General features: G+C 40.4%; 3 protein-coding genes across 3 annotated transcripts; 1 reads left to right on the top strand and 2 right to left on the bottom strand.

The window, feature by feature from the left end:
* The first annotated feature begins 2,903 nt into the window (after positions 1-2,903).
* Positions 2,904-10,659, top strand: LOC137192610 (polypeptide N-acetylgalactosaminyltransferase 5). The gene is made up of 10 exons (XM_067603435.1): positions 2,904-4,530; positions 4,620-4,786; positions 5,911-6,030; positions 7,164-7,299; positions 7,394-7,513; positions 7,657-7,774; positions 7,871-8,200; positions 8,519-8,599; positions 8,953-9,105; positions 9,653-10,659. Exons 1-10 carry the CDS (start codon positions 3,443-3,445, stop codon positions 9,800-9,802), a joined length of 2,463 nt encoding a protein of 820 aa, XP_067459536.1. The 5' UTR covers positions 2,904-3,442; the 3' UTR covers positions 9,803-10,659.
* On the bottom strand, positions 10,650-12,565 carry LOC137192612 (uncharacterized). The gene is made up of 2 exons (XM_067603437.1): positions 11,698-12,565; positions 10,650-11,599 (listed from the first exon to the last, which is right to left on the bottom strand). Exons 1-2 carry the CDS (start codon positions 12,275-12,277, stop codon positions 11,226-11,228), a joined length of 954 nt encoding a protein of 317 aa, XP_067459538.1. The 5' UTR covers positions 12,278-12,565; the 3' UTR covers positions 10,650-11,225.
* An 841-nt stretch (positions 12,566-13,406) lies between these two features.
* Positions 13,407-16,876, bottom strand: cytip (cytohesin 1 interacting protein). The gene is made up of 8 exons (XM_067603434.1): positions 16,626-16,876; positions 16,225-16,274; positions 16,043-16,097; positions 15,799-15,901; positions 15,474-15,567; positions 15,255-15,321; positions 14,915-14,981; positions 13,407-14,678 (listed from the first exon to the last, which is right to left on the bottom strand). Exons 1-8 carry the CDS (start codon positions 16,779-16,781, stop codon positions 14,203-14,205), a joined length of 1,068 nt encoding a protein of 355 aa, XP_067459535.1. The 5' UTR covers positions 16,782-16,876; the 3' UTR covers positions 13,407-14,202.
* Positions 16,877-17,543: the final 667 nt, after the last annotated feature.

Raw genomic sequence — 17,543 nt, forward strand, 5'->3', positions numbered from 1 at the left:
CTCGGGGGCTATCCTGAGGCCAATCATTTAGCTAACACACTAATGAAACCGTGTGTAGTGTGGCTAAGGGCAGCCACCATGGGAGGTACCACTCCCCCTCCCTCCTCATGTTGGGGACTGTTAATAGGCTGGATGGAGCCAATGGGACTCCCAGGAGAGGGTCTGTTGATGAAGAGGAAAACCTGTCGTCGCCCTCACTAATCACTGCCTAATGGCTGCAGTAACACAGGTTTTACAAATGTGATTGCACGTGTGTGCCTGTACATGTGTGTGTAAATGTGCTGTGTGTTAGAATCAGGGAAGTTTTATAATATTGATTATTCTAAATGTTCATTGGGGAATCTATAGATTTTCAATTATTGGATGTGTGCATATTTTGCTACCAAAGACTGGTGAAACAGTAATTTATATAACAAGTGCATAAATAGTCACCAATATGAAAGTGCTGCAGGGTTATTGTTAGATTCACATACACATCATTAAAGGTACAGTAGCTTGACTGAAACCTGCTGTGTCTTTTAATACAGGGACGAAAAAAGAATTCAGAAAACACATAAATTGGAGCTGAAACAATTAGCTGATTAATCAATTAGTCAATCAACAGAAAACTAATCTGCAACAATATTGAACCAAACATTCTTTGGTTCCAGTTTCTTCAATGGGAGGATTTCCTGTTTTTCCTCTTTCACAGTAAAGTGAATATATTTGGGTTTTTGGACTGTTGGTTGGACAAAACAACCGTCAACATTTAACATCATTGCAGACTCTGGCAAACTGAATGAACATGTTTATTACAGTTGTTTGACTTATAGATTAAACGATTTATGTGATTCATGATTATGCCTATAATAAATATTAGCAAATTAATCAATAATTAAAATAACCTTAAAATAATTGTTTTTAATCCTGTGTACAACAGTTATATTTTACAGAAATAATAGTAAAACAGGCCTCTGATTCCAATTTGTCAAACAGTCACATTTTTAAGCAGTAACTGAAAACACTGGAGACAACAATGGAAATAAGTCCAGGACTGTATCGTTCTATCCCTGACAAAGTCTGATATGTTATATTTTAAAATATATTGTTGTTAAAGTAAACCTCAACCTAATTTGTCCCAGTATGTGAACCATAAATTCATGATTAAAACATAATAATAATAAGTAATAGGCCTTTAAATTGAATATCCTACTTTGAGTTAACTGCTGGTCAAACAATTAAGCAATTAAAAGTCATCAGAAACTGAAGTCTGATAATGGACAAGTATTGTTTTTGACTATTTGATTGATACATAAAAATCTAATTATATCCCAAATAGCCGTGGGTTAGCCCTTAAAATTATCTTTAGTTGAAGCTATTTAGACATTTTTTAATGTGACAACTCTGAGTCTGATTAACCAGAGTTTGAATTGTGGTTTAAATGGAGAAACACAAATACATATACTGTGTATGTCGACAGCACACATACGCTCCTGATTCATCACAGTGGTAAAGCTAGTTATGCAACTCTTTGAGGTGTGTTGAGTGTCAGTTCATTGTGCAGGTTAAGCTTGCCTCCATTCGACATTATGGTGTTAAAACAACTTTTCTTAACAGAAAGTACAACAAACAATAAACGTCTGTGCTCACCCCACATCTGTGACAGCTACTACTGAGCAGTTGCTACTTGTTGCCAACTTAAATGCAAAGCTGTCAAACTGTTACCGCGTGTCTACGCAGCAAGCGCGTCAGACGCGTTTTTCACGCGCACGTCATACGCAACAGGTATAATCAATGCAGCTGTCTGCAGCGGCTCCGTGCAGGCTGGCCGCGTCTCACGGGCTAAACCGCGACCTGAAGCGTTAATTTAAGCTTTAAGTCTATTTTTCTCCGTGTGTATTGAGATCTGAGCGCTTTCAACACGCGGGTGACCTACGCTCAACACTGCACCTGAACGCCTCCGGTGAAGACACACAGAAGGAGCTCACTGCTGCTGCTACTCTGCTGACGTGCTGCTCACGGTGCGTTTGCTGTCCAGACACGAGTGAGTTAAGAAATCGCTTCCGGTTAAGACCTACAAAGTAAAGTTATGGTTAAAGGACAGGTTAACAATTTCAAGTTTGTCTTAAAACAACAGTCAGGTGTCCAAATGAACATTGAAATAGATTTTTTTTGCTGTAATTATTTTTTCTGTTCATACTGACCATTAGAAGATCCCTTCATAATGCACTTACAATGTAAGTGATGGGGGTCAAAATTCACAGTCCTCCTTCTGTACAGAAATGTATTGAAAAGTTTATCAGAAGCTAATATTAAGCTTTAGCCGCCCATATTAGTCACATCCAGTAGATATCTTTCAACATTACAGTCTATTTAGTGCCACAGTCCCTCTATACTTCCACCGCAGCTCAACAGGGAAACACTGTCTGGGGAAACACAAAGAGGAAATTTGATGCTAAAAAGACTTAAATGTAGCAGATATCCACTTGATATGACTAACTCAGACTGCTGAAGCCTCATATAAGCTTCAGATAAACTTTTAAATGCACTTTTTCACAAAATGACTGCATGGACACACGGATTTTGGCCTCCGTCACTTACATTGAAAGCACATTTGAAGGGGATCTTTTAACAGCCAGTATGAACAGGAGGAATGATTACAGCGAGGAAAACCTCTTCAGATACACTTTTAAACACATTTTTGCACAGAAGGAGACTTGTGGCTTTTGTCCCCCATCACTTACATTGTAAGTGCATTATGAATGGATCTTCTAATAGTCAGTATGAACAGGATGAATCATTACAGCAAGAAAACTGATGTTTTAAGACTGACTTGAAAAAGTGTGATCCAATCCTTTAACTTCTTATCTAAATTGGCACGCTGAAGGCTTTAATTTGAACATGGTTGCATTATAAGATAATACATGCATGATTTTGAAGGTGAAACACCACACTTCCTGCAGTATTCACGATGAACTTGCCGTCAGCTCCGTGTAGGCCGAGACTTGCCTGCATATGTGTGTCCAATCAGAGAAAACCGATAAGGTGGAAGTCGGCAGCTACGTCCTCATACAAAGCAGTGTGTCACTTAAAGTTGTGGCGTGGACATTTAGCGAAGAAACCGGGAACTTGGGCAAAGTTTCTCTCAGCCAGGAGGAAGTCGGTGGATTTTGCGAGACTATGATAATGTCCCCGGTCGGTTGCAGAAGACGGGAAGGATACGGTATGGCAACATAACTTTACAGTGTAGCTTTGTGCTGGGCCGCGGGTGTTACAGCCTGCTGTATATTTCTGACTGTCAACACTGACTGCCGCTGCTGCTCCATGCAATATTTCTAGCATGCCACGCAGGCAGCTAACTTCTCCAAAGTTAAGAAAACCTTGCCTACAACTCGGTAGTGGCCCACTCACTATGATACTTTGACATTTTCTATATGTTCCCTTTTTTAGAGAAAACCTTAGAATGATGAAAGTTAGGAGATACTTAAGGGGCAGTGGGAGGGTACTCGCATTTGTGTTCATTGCCTCCGTCATTTGGCTGCTGTTTGACATGGCTGCACTCCGCATATCAATAAACGACGTGAACAGTCAGCTTTTGAAGGAGCGAGTGATAAAAGAAAGGGAGGTTTTCAAGCAGCAGTCCAAGATGACACAGCTGGTGAAAAGGGGGTTTAAACACCCGGTGCAGAGGGTGGACTTGGCTGTGACACATGCGGGCAAAGGGCCACTCAGTTCAGGTGTCAAACTAGCCCAAGTGTACAGACAGGGGGGGAAGAAACGGGACCAAATGTTGCAACAAGCAGGAGATAAGCTTCTCAAGAGTGACCACTCTGAATCTCTAGTTTCTAAACATAATGAGGGAGCTGCCCTGCAAAATGGCCCATCAAAGCAGGGTGTTCCTGCTAAAAAAGCAGTAAATTTGGATCAGAATGGACCAAAATTAGAGAAAAGTAGAGTCATAGATGGCTCTAATAAAGTGACTTTACCTGTAGTGCCGTCCAATTTAACCCAAGTGCCACCTGGTGTTCAGGAAAACAAACTCATTAAAACCGGAGATGCCATAAAAAATGCTCTGGACAAAAAGGATTTAAAGACAAATGTAAAAGTCAAGGATGAACCGAAGACCGGCTCAAAGGTGAGCCAGCCTCAGGCTGAGGAGACACACCCTGTTAAAACAACACCTCCAAACAAGGATGTAAAAGGAAAGGAGGTTGAGATAAAAAAGGAGGAAAAACAGGTCAAGAAGTTTGTCAAGAGTGATGTGAATGTGGCGAAACAACCGTCGAAACCTACAATCAAGCTCCCAGCAGGAGAGGACTCCAAGGATAACTTCACCGCTGTCAGAAAACCAGGTGTCCACAAAGTGCTTTCTCTGGATTTGACTTACGCTCCCAGAAATGCCAAGGCGGTAGGCCAGTTCGGCCAGGCGGTGATTGTTGCCAGCGAAGAAGACGCAGAGGTGAAGAGGAGATGGAACGAAGGTCATTTTAACGTCTACCTGAGTGACAAGATCCCCGTGGACCGTGCCATTCCAGACACCAGGCCCGATATGTGAGTCTCTTCTGCACACATTACATCTCAAATCGCTATGATTGACAAGCTAAATTGTCTCTCTCCCTTTTTTTTGCCGTGTTTTCCAGGTGTGCGCAGAATCTAGTCCACGATGACTTGCCTTCCACCAGTGTGATTTTCTGTTTCGTGGATGAAGTGTGGTCCACGCTACTGCGCTCTGTGCACAGCGTTCTCAACAGATCTCCGCCACACCTCCTCAAAGAGATCATTCTCGTGGATGATTTCAGCACCAAAGGTAAAAGTGTTCTGAATGCTTCTCGAGTAGAGCCTATTATCTTGAATTGGTCTCCACAGGAGGATAAAATTGTCAACAGCAGCAAGCACCAAAACACTTCCCTTACTGACAAAAGAGAGCACTGAGCTTTTATGATTTTATTCCTTTTGGCTTGTCTGCAGTGCCCAGTATGCCCAAAAAACATCACATTTACTGGCACTGGACTTGTGCTTGTCTTCATACAATTCCCTGTTTAAAGCCTATAATTGGTAGGCAAAGTAATACAGTAATAGTAATGATAAATAACTTAATAGTGTAGTTTTTTTCATGAAAATGCTGAAACTTTTGTTAATTCATAATGATTAATCAGATTTTAGGCTATTAAACAGCGTGTGACTGAATGTTATGGAAATCCACAACAACTGAACACCCATCTGGCACTTTTACCATATTTAGTTTTATATAAACATAATAACAGGGCTGCAACTCATGATTATTTTCATTACTGATTAGTCTTTCTATTTTTTGATTAATTAATTCATTGTTTAGTATATAAACCAGTGAAAAACATCTATCATAAGTTCCCAGATTCCAAGGTGACATCTTCAAATAGTCCAAATATTTACAGTTATATAAAACAAAGAAAATCAGAAAATGTTCCTATTTAAGAAGCTGGTGCCACAGTTTACTTAATGCATGACCTGAATTATTTAGTAATTATCAAAATTAGGGCTGCAACTAACAATTATTTTCATTATCCATTAAAAAAATTGTGAAGCTAGAATCTGAGATTTTTTTTTCTTCTTCTTCTTTTGTGTTAAAAAATGACCCAAAAACGATCAATCAAGTATTAAAAAAGTTGGTTAGTTGATGCGTTGTCTGTCAATCAATTAATTGATTTATTGACTAATCATAGCAGCTCTAATCAAAGTTGTTGATTAATTTTCTGTCAATCAACTAATCAGTTAATCTTCCAGTTGTTTCGGCATCACATAGCATGATACAGTCTTCAGCTGTTGTTAGAGACCCAAAAAGTGTACAGACAGTAGTTCAATGAGGCTCATTGATAAGTGTTAAATGCTGTCAGTGTTGTGAAATGACAAATAACTACAAAGTAATTTCACTACTCACTTTTATTCCCGCAGACTATCTAAAGGAGCAGCTGGATAAATACATGTCCCAGTTTCCCAAAGTGCGAATCATTCGCTTGAAGGAGCGTCAGGGCCTGATCAGGGCCAGGCTGGCCGGAGCGGCCGTTGCCAAAGGTAAACACTGTTGAATGATGAACCGTTTTTGTAACAAATGTTTTTAATGTATAGTTAATGTACAACAGTGATGGAGGTGTGCATGAGGCAACATGACCCATATAAAAGAACAACAACAGAATTCACATGAATGTGTCAAAACGTGTGACATAATCGTCCCCCTGAACTCTGAGGTTAAAGTTAATTATGAGAATAGTATGAGAGTGACGTGATTAAGGTGCTGAATAAAGCACACAGTGTAAAGGAATGTTCATTATTTACATTTTTGGTGCAGTGATGTACCTTCATGTAATCTAATCATACACAAAGCCTGATGTCAGTGGCTAAAATACAGGCTAAACCTATAGATGCTTAATTTAAATGTGTGATGTCTTGCTTCACTAGCCTGTAACTGTATGGACTAATGTATTACGCTAATCAATATGACATGGATTAAAAAACACTGTTTAAAAAGTTATATTGCTTTATAGTTATCTCAGCTCTGGTACTTGCAAATGAGCAAATACGATATTCAATGAAATTGTGAACAAGCTCTGGTAATTATTAACACTTATACACAAGATGTAAAACCAGAAACAGAAAACAAACAAACAAGATTTTTCAGGTCAACATCCTGCTGCTGTAAAGTTAGAACAAAGACACACATTAACAGTCTAATCCTCACTTTTTGATTTAGTCATCTCGGTCTTTGAAACTCCAAACTGACACAGACAAATGCATATTAAATAGGGGAAAGGTACAGGAAGTCTGTGATCCAGTCTCTGTATGTTGCAATTCCAAACTGCTTGACAGTTTGCTGCACCTTCATTTGCACAAGTGCACACATTTTAGCAGATGTGTGCATGAAGTAACAGATGGTGAACGTTCATTTATATATTAAACATCCTTGTAATAAATACAGTGGCAGAAACACAAGATCAATAACACTGAGTTGCACATTATTTTTCAAGAGAAACAGCCAAGTGTTAAACTTGCATCTGCTCTCTCACCATATGCTGTTGTGCTATTATTTGCATACATAAACAATCGACACTCTGTCAAAAAACTCTTTGATAAATGTTACAGGGGGTTCACTGTTAATAAGAAGGATGGTTATTTGTTTAACTGCAGCAGGATGTTTGCTTTTCTCTTAGGCGAGGTTCTTACCTTCCTTGATTCCCACGTGGAGTGTAACGTGGGCTGGCTGGAGCCGCTGCTGGAGAGAGTCTATCTGGATCGTAAGAAGGTGCCCTGTCCAGTCATTGAAGTCATCAGTGATAAAGACATGAGGTGACTTGAGTGGCAGAGTAGCCATACTGTATATGAGATGTGATCATGTTGTCATTATGATGTTGGAGCTTCTGTTCTGGCTCTTTCTTTTCAGTTATATGCTGGTTGACAACTTCCAAAGAGGTATTTTCAAATGGCCTTTGGTGTTTGGCTGGAGTGCGTTACCAGACGAGTATATTAAGAGGAATAACATGACCATCGCAGATCCCATCAGGTACCTACGCAGAGTCCAAGACGAGGGGCTTTCCATGCTGTTATTTTTAACTTATTATTATTTATGATTCTTGGCTTAAACTCAGCTTCAGTTGTTATTTTTATGTACTGTATGTCTTCTATTCCTTTTTTTTCATCTTTCAGATGTCCAGTTATGGCTGGAGGGCTTTTCTCCATAGACAAAAAATACTTCTATGAACTTGGTGCCTATGATCCTGGCCTGGATGTGTGGGGTGGCGAGAACATGGAGATTTCATTTAAGGTATATTAGTCATATTAGTCACATTTGGAATTCTGTCAAACTTCTTTCACATGAGCACAAATCCTAAAATGATCCTACATGTCGCCGCTCGAACAGATCTGGATGTGTGGAGGGGAAATAGAGATTATCCCCTGCTCTCGAGTGGGGCACATCTTCCGAGGACAGAACCCTTACAAATTCCCCAAGGACAGGCAGAAGACAGTGGAGCGTAACCTGGCGAGGGTGGCTGAAGTTTGGCTGGATGAATACAAGGACCTTTTCTATGGCCACGGCTACCACCACCTGCTGGATAAAAAGATCATTGACATCGGCAACCTCACGGAGCAGATTGAGCTTAGGAACAGGCTCAAATGCAAATCCTTCAAGTGGTACCTGGAGAACGTGTATCCTGATATGAAGGCTCCTTTAGTCAAAGCTGAAGGCCTGGTAAGTGGATGCTCCTGATCGTACATTTTTCTGTCTTGCAGCACACAATGCTCTTCACTTAAATTTAATTCACATTTCCCTAATTGATCAGTTCCAAATCAAAGTTTGTAATGCTTTCCTTCCATAACATCATTATTATCTGTGCTGAGAAACCAAACAGAAGCCCCTTTCATTACGTTAATCTGACAGCAATTTAGTATTCCATTTCTGAAAAGGGCTAGAGACTGTGATTTTTATGTATGACTTCAAATTAGTAAACAAGTGTTGGCAGTGCTGTTGCTTCACCCCTGACACTTATCATTTCATGTTTCCCTGTAGGTCTTCAATCGTGGCTTAAGAAAATGCCTCAGTCTGCAGAAAGACTCTCTGTCCTTCGAGATCTGTGATCTCAGCAAGCAGGTAGGCTTCACTTTATTTGACAGATCGGAATGTTGCTCAGAAAAACATGCTCATGTTATGCAGATCTGGCCTCATGACTGTGATAATTACGAGGGTGGGCATAACACAAAAATATCCAGGAATAGACATAAACCAGCACAAATGTAATCAGATTCCGAGACAGGACCCAAGCCACGATAAACAAGGGTGGAGTCCAAGATGAGACCAAGACTTTCTAAATGTGGTCGTCTTGGATTCAGAGCAGCCCCAATGAGCCATCTTTTTTTAAATCTTTTACTTTTCATGGAGCTTAATATCATGCTGTTCACTATTCCCTCTATGTCGCTCCTCTCTATTTCTCTCTTATATCACAGAGTCAGCACTTTAACTACACCTGGATGAGGCATCTTCGCCAGCAGGACCTTTGTGTCGCTCCCCAAACCAAAGAAAGTGGCATCACTTTAAAATCATGTGATAATGTCAAGTCTGAACTCCGCTGGTTCCACAAATCCTCCAACTCAGCACTGGTAGGTTGACCTTGGGTGTACCATTTGCTTTCTCCACCATATTTGTTTTTCTTTCCTTCACCACTCTGTCATTTTAGAAATTCTAGGTCTCTTAAAGACAACAGAATTGGTCTGCTGTTGATTTGCTTCAACAACAGACTCACTTGGAAGCAAAGTATAACTGTCAGTTTATAAATGAGTGTCTGTGACTCCTGGGCACATGGAAAGATTTTGGACTAACTCAACTAAGTGAAATTAGAAAGAAATTACAAGTTGACTTAAAAAAACTTTTCCACGCATTTGTGTTTAGGAGGAAAATAAACGTGCAAACAGATTACAAATGAGGGTGATTAGCAAAAAGAAATTGGGATGAAAAGTTGGAATAATTATCTAAAATTAATGGATAAACAGGTGAAATAGTTAACTAAAAGTAAACAGTTTAAATAATTAGCTAAAAGTCAAGGGATGTGGAGGTACGTCCCACAAAAAAAAGTTTGGAACCACAGGTTTAGAAGGTGATTAATAATTAATGAACATTAATTATATCCTCTGTTTTGTCTTTGTCTAGGCGGAGCACCTCATGGCGGAGTTCGTTTCCCGCCACATGTGCCTGGAGGCGGGGCCTCAGGGTGACACTCTTCGCCTCAGCCCTTGTGAACCCGTGAACGCCTTCCAAAAATGGCAGTTCACACATTACCACGCTCAGTCAAGAGACTGAATGAGTTTTAAGTGTTCAAACATGCAATAAATACCATCAGTGGCCTCATACTACAGTACAGTCTGTGGTCCAGCTTCAACACAGGACTCTCCAAAGACAATGGGAAACGCTTTGGTGGCAGTGATATGTGTGTGCGCGCTGTGAAGCAGAGGGTGTGGGGATGTGCAATGTTTTTGATTTCCTTTTTTTATTATTATATCAACCTCAACTGAGCTTGAGTTTAAACACTAGTGCCAGAATCCTCTGTCTGTTTAGGAAAGTTTGGTCTGGAGGGTGCTTATTTTCGAAAAGTTCCTCTACTCTGGCATTTAGGGAAAAGACCACGCATGTGCCTTTTAGATGATTGCTTTAAAAACTGGGCTTCATGTGAATGTACTTTAAAGAACAATTCGTCTGATAAGTTTTGTGTTATAAAATATCTTTTCACTGCCAAAGATGTAAGGATTAACAGTGCCTCGTAGATCTGAAATGTAAAAACTTATTTTCTGGTTGTGTTTGCTCTGCTGGGACTGAATAATGAGTTATATTGCATGTAATTTAGAATTTACTAATTTGTATAAAACACATATTTTTGGTGAGACATCTGCTGTACTTTTTCCAGATGTCGTCTACTTTACATTTCATGAGGCTCTTGGGTGAAAACGCTGTTTCTCTGGTTTTAAATGCTGCATTATATAGATTGGAGGTTTTTGTTGTGGAAACTGTATGAATTTCTTTTTTTCACTAGAGGGAAGTGTTGGTCTAAAACACCCGATAAACCTGTGCTGTGATTTTTCTAAGCTGTTATCAAACTCTTACACACAAATGGATGAACATGCATTTTCTAAGAAAGTAGAAATAAAATGACTTAAGAATAAGACTTTATCTCTTTATTTGACATTTTTTTTTATATCCACCAGTCATTAAGACAAGTATTGTATATTTATGTTTAGGTATCACTTGATACTTGCAGTCATAGTTTCACTACCTGTGTACTCCAAAGATTAAGACAGTTAACTTGATACCAGCCACCATCTTAGTTATTATAGCTAGTAGGATTATAAAGCCCTGAGCTTCTTACATTATGTATTTAATCTGCTGTTCAAATACCTGCCTTACATAACAAGATTTTCTCTTCTTAAAGCCACTGCAATTAAAAACATACCTCCTGGATATGAGATGGTAAATAGGCATTCATCTCCCATCACGTTACACAACAGATATAAATAGTCTTCTTCATATAGAAATCCTATTAGTCTTGGCATTGTATGTAAGGTTTGTGTGATCTTGTGAGTTACATCAGGGATTTTCATTAAGCATATACCATCTACAAGTTGATGTTAAATTTAGATGTGAAAACTGGTTCCCATATGGCATAGATGTACAGTCAGTTTCCTTTAGTGTTAATTTTATGTTATGCATCATGTCCAGGCACTTTTAATTCTTACAAATTCATGATCATGTACTCAAAGGTTTCTATCTTCTGGCGGGTGTTTCCTCTGCGGATCTTACGGTAGGACACGGTGCCGTATTTGGAGGAGGTGAGGTGGTTGAAGGGTTTGTGGTGGTCGGGGCTGGATTTCCTCGGCAGAGTGGAGTGACCCGGACTGGGTTCTTGCTGGGATCCTGCAGGAACATGCAAGTTGTGGTCCTGCTCTGGCTCCCTGTCACCATCACCTGACATCAGGTGTTCAGCACTAGACATCTGGTTTGGGGCCTCTGGTTCCCCACTCAGCCTCATACAACTCTCCTCATTAGACACATCAAAGGGTTCAAGATTTGATGTTTGTGCCTCTGACACCTCAACTGGTAGATTCTCTGAAAAGTAAAGAAAGGAAAATACATCTTTTGTATTCTGTAAACAAAATCCTCACTCTCGAAATTGATTAGATTGTGTAATACTACATTCCTCTTACCTTCCCCTGATGATATATTCTGTCCAGGCTGTGTCTGCATGTCTGCCACTGTGCCGTTAAGTTGCAGAATTTCTCCCCAGGTGCTCATTGACTTCTCTGGGGTTGGATTGCTCTCTGCTCCTGGATCTGCAGGATCTGATTGATTCATCGGTTCAATATTTGGTGTCTGGGGTTCTTTGCTTTCCTCCTCATGTTCAGTCAGAATGACCTGCGGAGTAACTTCCCTCTCCATCTCTGAATTTTGCAGGTCAGTACTGACTTCTGCTCCTGGATCATCTTCTGTCTGTGGGATAGGTTCATCAGTGGCCTCACTGTTAACAAGACGCCGGCACCCATTAACACCAAAATCAAAGGCTATCTTTGTTTTTATGTCCTCATGATTTTGGTCCTCGTCACTGTAGAACACAGAGTCATCCCCCTCCTCTAGTGACCACACATCTCTGTCCTCAGGCTCCTCCAGGGTCTGAAGGGCCTCAAGACTGATCCCACCAATGATCTCCAATACTTGGGATGCCATTGCGTCTTCCTCTTCTGTGAGTCTCAGGGCCTTTGAAAGCATTGTGCTCTTTTCCATCTCCATGCGTCTGCTTTTCTTTCCTCTATGATGTTGACAATAGTCCAACTGCCCCAATGCTCTTACTGTAGTTGCTTTTTGCAGATCCTCTGTTGAATCAAAAGTCAAACAGCCTCAGGCCTGGCATTGTTATATCGTCTGGTTGCTGCTGCAGAAGAGCATTCCAAGTGTGTTAGCAAAATACTTCTTATCCTACACTGTCGGAGCAAAGAGGGAATCCATCCTGCATTTCAGTCTGTGCTGCAAGGTCAAGCTCTCTAGTATACTCTCTTGTGCTTGTACCATGTAATTCTGTGTGCGTGTTGAATCAATGAAGAACAGGGTTTTTGTTGTGGGCCCAACAAAGGTTCTTTGTGACTCTGGCATTTGCATATGGAGTGATTGTACTGATTCTTTAATCTTTGCTGGATGACCACCTTCATTTCTGTAATGTTTTTAATCTGGATTAACATTCTCCTATAGGTTTACTTTATTTTACTGCACATGTGTTTTTGCGCATGTCCTGTAGCTTAATCTTGTTATGTCTTGAGATTAAATTGCAAAAAGACCTTAAGATCTTAAGTAATGTACCTGAAATGCTGATGCAATATTCCAGTATGTTAAACAGACACGTTCAAATCAGCACTTTCCTTAATAATTACTTTTAAAATGTCTAAGATGTTGGTATGGATAATAAATGATTATACTTTTTTTTAAGGCTAGAGTAGGAGATCATGCAAAAATTTGCCAACTTTTTTCAGCTTTAAAATAAAGTGCATCAGAAAATTAATCCACTGGATTAACAAACCATTATATTCTCTCTCTCTCTCTCTTTCTCTCTCTCTCTCTCTCTGTCTCTCTCTCTCTCTCTCTCTTTCTCACTCTCTCTCTCTCTGTCTCTCTCTCTCTTTCCGTCTGTCTGTCTCGAGCAGCAGGAGGAAACCAACGAGGTGTGACTCTTTACAGGAAATGTGTGGGTTTTCTACTCTGTTTTAGCTTCAAACTCTTGCACCTCTGAAAATGTTTGTTTCTTTTTATTAGTAAATTAAATTAAAATCTTCAGTCTAGTTCCCTCTTTAATAAGCCATACCTTTCTTGTTTGAATTATAACTTTAAAATTAGTTTGCGTTATTATATATTATAAGAAAAACAGTGCTGGGTTTACAAAACTTCACAAATTTATTGTACATTTATTGTCTCCTGCATACAGACTATCTTGGTTTGAAAAGATAAAGCATAAGTCAACATGCACAATTACATTGTCTTGCCACTGAAAGTAAAACATACAACAGTACATTCAGAATTTACAAAAACATGTTTTTGTTTTCTGAACACCTGAAAATAACTTATATACAGCCTGAAAATGATTTTGGAAATGAAAATAGTAAAGTAGTACTTCTCGCACCCACATCCTGTTTTCAGCTGAGCAGCTATCTATACAGTGTTGGTTTTGGTTTTGATTACCTGAATGTGTTCACCATAGTCTAATCTCAAAATTCATATTGCTACATGAATACATTTACTGCAGCTCAGACTGCAGAGATTAATGCTGATCACATTCTGTGATTATGGCATAAAGAAAAAAAACATTTTTCATTCAAGCTAGTAGGATACATAATCTCATCTGCAGCGTGTTATGCATGCCATTCATTCAAACACTTGTTGAAAGGAAAAACATTTTACATTTTCATAATGCTTTTGTGCCACCACGAGTCCAAGCCAAATGTTGAGCCAGGCAGGCTCGCCTTAAAGGCTCAAGACCCTCTTGAGAAAACTTTGGTACTGACATACGCCAAGCACTGAAGTGTCCATTGTCTCTGTTTTCCCATAAAGGCAAAATCGTATTCTTAAAAGGATTAACACAACCTTCAAAGTGTGTCTTTTTCTGTCTGCAAATTGTTCAGAACATGAGAGAAACCTTGTCAACCGTTAGTATCATGTAGAACAACAAATCACTGAGAGTTTGTTCCCATGTCTTCTTCTTCAACTGATCGCTGGAGTCCAGGAATTAACTTGAAGATGTGTCTTCGAACACTACCACGCCTGCTTTTCCTGGGCAGGGTACCAAACAAGGAGGAGACCCTTTTTTCATCCCAGCAAGGAGAGAGGGAGCCGCTGCTGCCGGCCATACCGGAGCTGCTGGAGCGGCTGAGGGCTTGATGATGATTGCTGGAGCCTGATGAAAACCTCCTGGACATGCTCTGTGCAGGAAAATCTGTGAAGAAGCAGCCATCTTCATTGGTGCTGGCTGCGCTGCAGGGGCCGGGTGAGCTCAGATCCCCAAACACACTGGCCAGGTCACTGTCATCAGTCATCATGCTCCTGTAGCTACTGTCACTTGATAAACGGAGGCCACGGTGGCCTTTGGGGGAGTTCAGAGATCCTGAAGAGTCCATTGAGAGGCGGAGAATGCTGTCATTCAAATTACCTGGAAACATAACAAAGTAGAGACCCTGTCAGTAAAAGCTATAGCTGACAAGATGCGTGCAGCAGGAAATTCGTCAGCAGCGCTTCTCACTTCATTTTTTCAGGGGAAGTCCTTCATGCAATTTATGTCAAGTTTACAGTTCATTTCACATCATAAAAAAGTGTAATTTCTGAGAGATGACAGCCCCTGTGAGAAAGGAAGTGCTGTGGTGGGACAGCTGAGAAAAAACTTCTCACCTCGCGTTAGTCTTTGTTCCTGTAATGTGAGCTCTTGCAGCTCCAACAATCTCTCACGTAGTGAATGCTGTAAGAGCAAAAACATCAAGGTTACACAGGTACCCACAATCTCCCAGTTTAAGCATGCAGAATATTTACACACAAAGATATTGTTTCATTTTAAATCACACAATGCTCATGTAGTGTGGCTCTCATACAGTGGTGTTGCAGCTTTTGCTCTTTCATTATTACCAGCTGAGTTTGTATGGTTTCAGTGACACAACTGTTTGTAGGCTGCCTACAACAGCCACACAGCTGCAGTATGTCAACAACAAACATGGGTGGGGTCAAAGAGACATACCTTAAGCGCGTTCATCTTCTTCTCCAGCTCGATAAACTTCACCACACTCCCACATACAGTCTCCATCCTGGAATGACAAACACATACTTGCATGCACGTTCGCCAGAAAATACTCTGCTTGATTTTGCTGATAAATATTTCAATGCAGATGATTTGTCCTCTGTTGTGCTTTGTTGTATGAGCATGACAGTCTGGGAGGTTATCATTTCTATCACTTACTTTAGATTATTGGTTGACTTTCTTATCAGATCAAGTACGTGCTGATGAGAGAAACCCTCAATGCTGACCCCGTTGATGGTGACGATAACATCTCCTACAATAAATGAGGACGCAAAAGAAGGAACTAATCAATTTCGAGAGGACAACATGGCTTTGCATTGTGCTTCTGCATCAGTGTGTGTCTGCGTAGGTGGCTGGAAATGGAACATGTACATGTGTGGTAAGTGACATATCTGTCACTCTATGTACACCAGAGAGGTAAAATAAGGTCCAACAGTTCTGTATGTGTGTGAACGCCTATGTAGGGAGGATGTGAGTGGTTCACCTGCGGTCAGGCCAGCACTCTCAGCAGCGCTGTCCTCCTGCACCCTGCATACGAACGTGCACATCTCTACTGAAGAGCTGTTCTTCAGCTGCAGGCCATAAGTCTGAAACAAGAGACACCTTTGTCACAAAAGCAGTCAAGACAATACTTTTGCACAAAAAAACCCCCTTTTGAATAAAGAGCGGACTGCAAATGACAATATCTGTGCCTTATCTTAATGTTGATGAAATGTGATGAGACCTACCTGAATGTCAAAACCAAATGTTTCATTGTCTTGCTTTTCCAGTGTAATTGTGATTCTGTGAAAAAGAGAACGAACAGACAGAAAATAAATACTTTAGGATCTGATTTACAAAAAATGTATTATTCATGTATTTGTATGCCATACCTGTATGATAAATTGCACATCAAATCTGATATGTTTACCTTTGTGGGTCGGAGTAGTCAACCAGTGAATTGGTGGAAGTTTGTATGGTCTGCAAATGGAGAAATGCAAATACCTCTTTAAAACAATATAATAGATATATGAGTTATAAACCTCTCAGTCAATTACAGAAGTTGTTTTGTGTGAGAACATGTTGATCCTATAATGTTAGCTCAAAAGATTAAAATTGTTAAAAGGCTTTTGGCCACTGACAAGGTGCTGCTGTTCTGTGGATACACAGTTGGTGGTGAACGGCTGCTAAGTATGAAGCAATCTTAAAACAAAAATCTCAGCTATGATCAAGTTTTTATGTGTTACATGATATTTGATTTGAATTGCAGAAGTGTGCATGGTTACTCTACACTACATTACACAGTATATTATAGTTGAGTTATTGTCTCACCTTGTTTACTCTGGAGAGAGTGCCTGTGTTCTGCCGGTGTCGGTCACTGTTTCCCCTCAGTGATCGCCTGTGCCACAAAGACTTATTCTTCCTCTGAGTATTATCCAGAATGTGATTTTCTTGGCTGCTCTGGCGCTGAAGTCCATTGAAATTCATGATGGACTGTATGGTAGAGTAGTCCTCAAAGCACCATCATGTCTTGCTGCAGCAGCTCTTCAATGACTGTGTGGCCCTGCCCTTCTGTGCTCTAAGAGCAAAATGTGTCAAAGCGGAAATCCACGTCATGTGATGGTTGTGGTGGACCTGCATCTGCAAATCGTAGACACGCATACCTACTTTCCTGTGCACCTCATTTAACTTTTGTTCTTCTTTTTCTTGAGAATGTCTGGCCTGCTGGTTTGAAAAGAAAAGAGAGAAGGAGGATGTTCAAACTTTTCTTATTAATCCCCCTTCAAATAGTCCCTTCTCTCTTTTGCAGTCTTAGCAATTCGATTTATGGTCAGAAATCAACAATGCATGTGAAACTGCCACCTCACCCCTTTATCAGCACCTGCTTCCAGCCTCTCTCACTCTCAGTTTCTCAATGGGCTAAGCTTCAGTCTGAGCCTGAGTCCTGTGCTCTGCCAAGCAGGGAGACAAAAGGCTGATTTAGCTTGAGGCCAGTGTCACGCTCCCTGAGCAGACAGCATGGGTCATTGGGCCGAAGGCATCAGACATGGTTGGATCAAAAGAGCAGTCAGAGAGACAATGGCCGATGAGTTAAAGAAAACTTAACCACAGTGGACAAACCCTCGCCTACTACCACACCCATGCTTTCAAATCGTACTTTGTTTAATCTGCACAAAGGCTTTTACACTCTGGTGTGACCAGGAAATCAGAGGGTCATTTTACTTAGATCTACAGTATATGAACCCAGTT

Source organism: Thunnus thynnus, chromosome 11, assembly GCF_963924715.1.
Source record: "Thunnus thynnus chromosome 11, fThuThy2.1, whole genome shotgun sequence".
NCBI classification, from domain to species: Eukaryota; Metazoa; Chordata; class Actinopteri; order Scombriformes; family Scombridae; genus Thunnus; species Thunnus thynnus.

Coding starts and splice junctions, on each gene's coding strand:
- LOC137192612 (XM_067603437.1), bottom strand. CDS start 12,277: ATGGAGATGGAAAAGAGCACAATGCTTTCAAAGGCCCTGAGACTCACA. Junction 11,600..11,697: donor GAATATATCATCAGGGGAAG/GTAAGAGGAATG, acceptor TTTACTTTTCAG/AGAATCTACCAGTTGAGGTG.
- LOC137192610 (XM_067603435.1), top strand. CDS start 3,443: ATGATGAAAGTTAGGAGATACTTAAGGGGCAGTGGGAGGGTACTCGCA. Junction 8,600..8,952: donor TCTGTGATCTCAGCAAGCAG/GTAGGCTTCACT, acceptor CTTATATCACAG/AGTCAGCACTTTAACTACAC. Junction 9,106..9,652: donor AATCCTCCAACTCAGCACTG/GTAGGTTGACCT, acceptor GTCTTTGTCTAG/GCGGAGCACCTCATGGCGGA.
- cytip (XM_067603434.1), bottom strand. CDS start 16,781: ATGAATTTCAATGGACTTCAGCGCCAGAGCAGCCAAGAAAATCACATT. Junction 15,902..16,042: donor CATTTGGTTTTGACATTCAG/GTAGGTCTCATC, acceptor CTCTTGTTTCAG/ACTTATGGCCTGCAGCTGAA. Junction 14,982..15,254: donor AGAAGATGAACGCGCTTAAG/GTATGTCTCTTT, acceptor TTGCTCTTACAG/CATTCACTACGTGAGAGATT.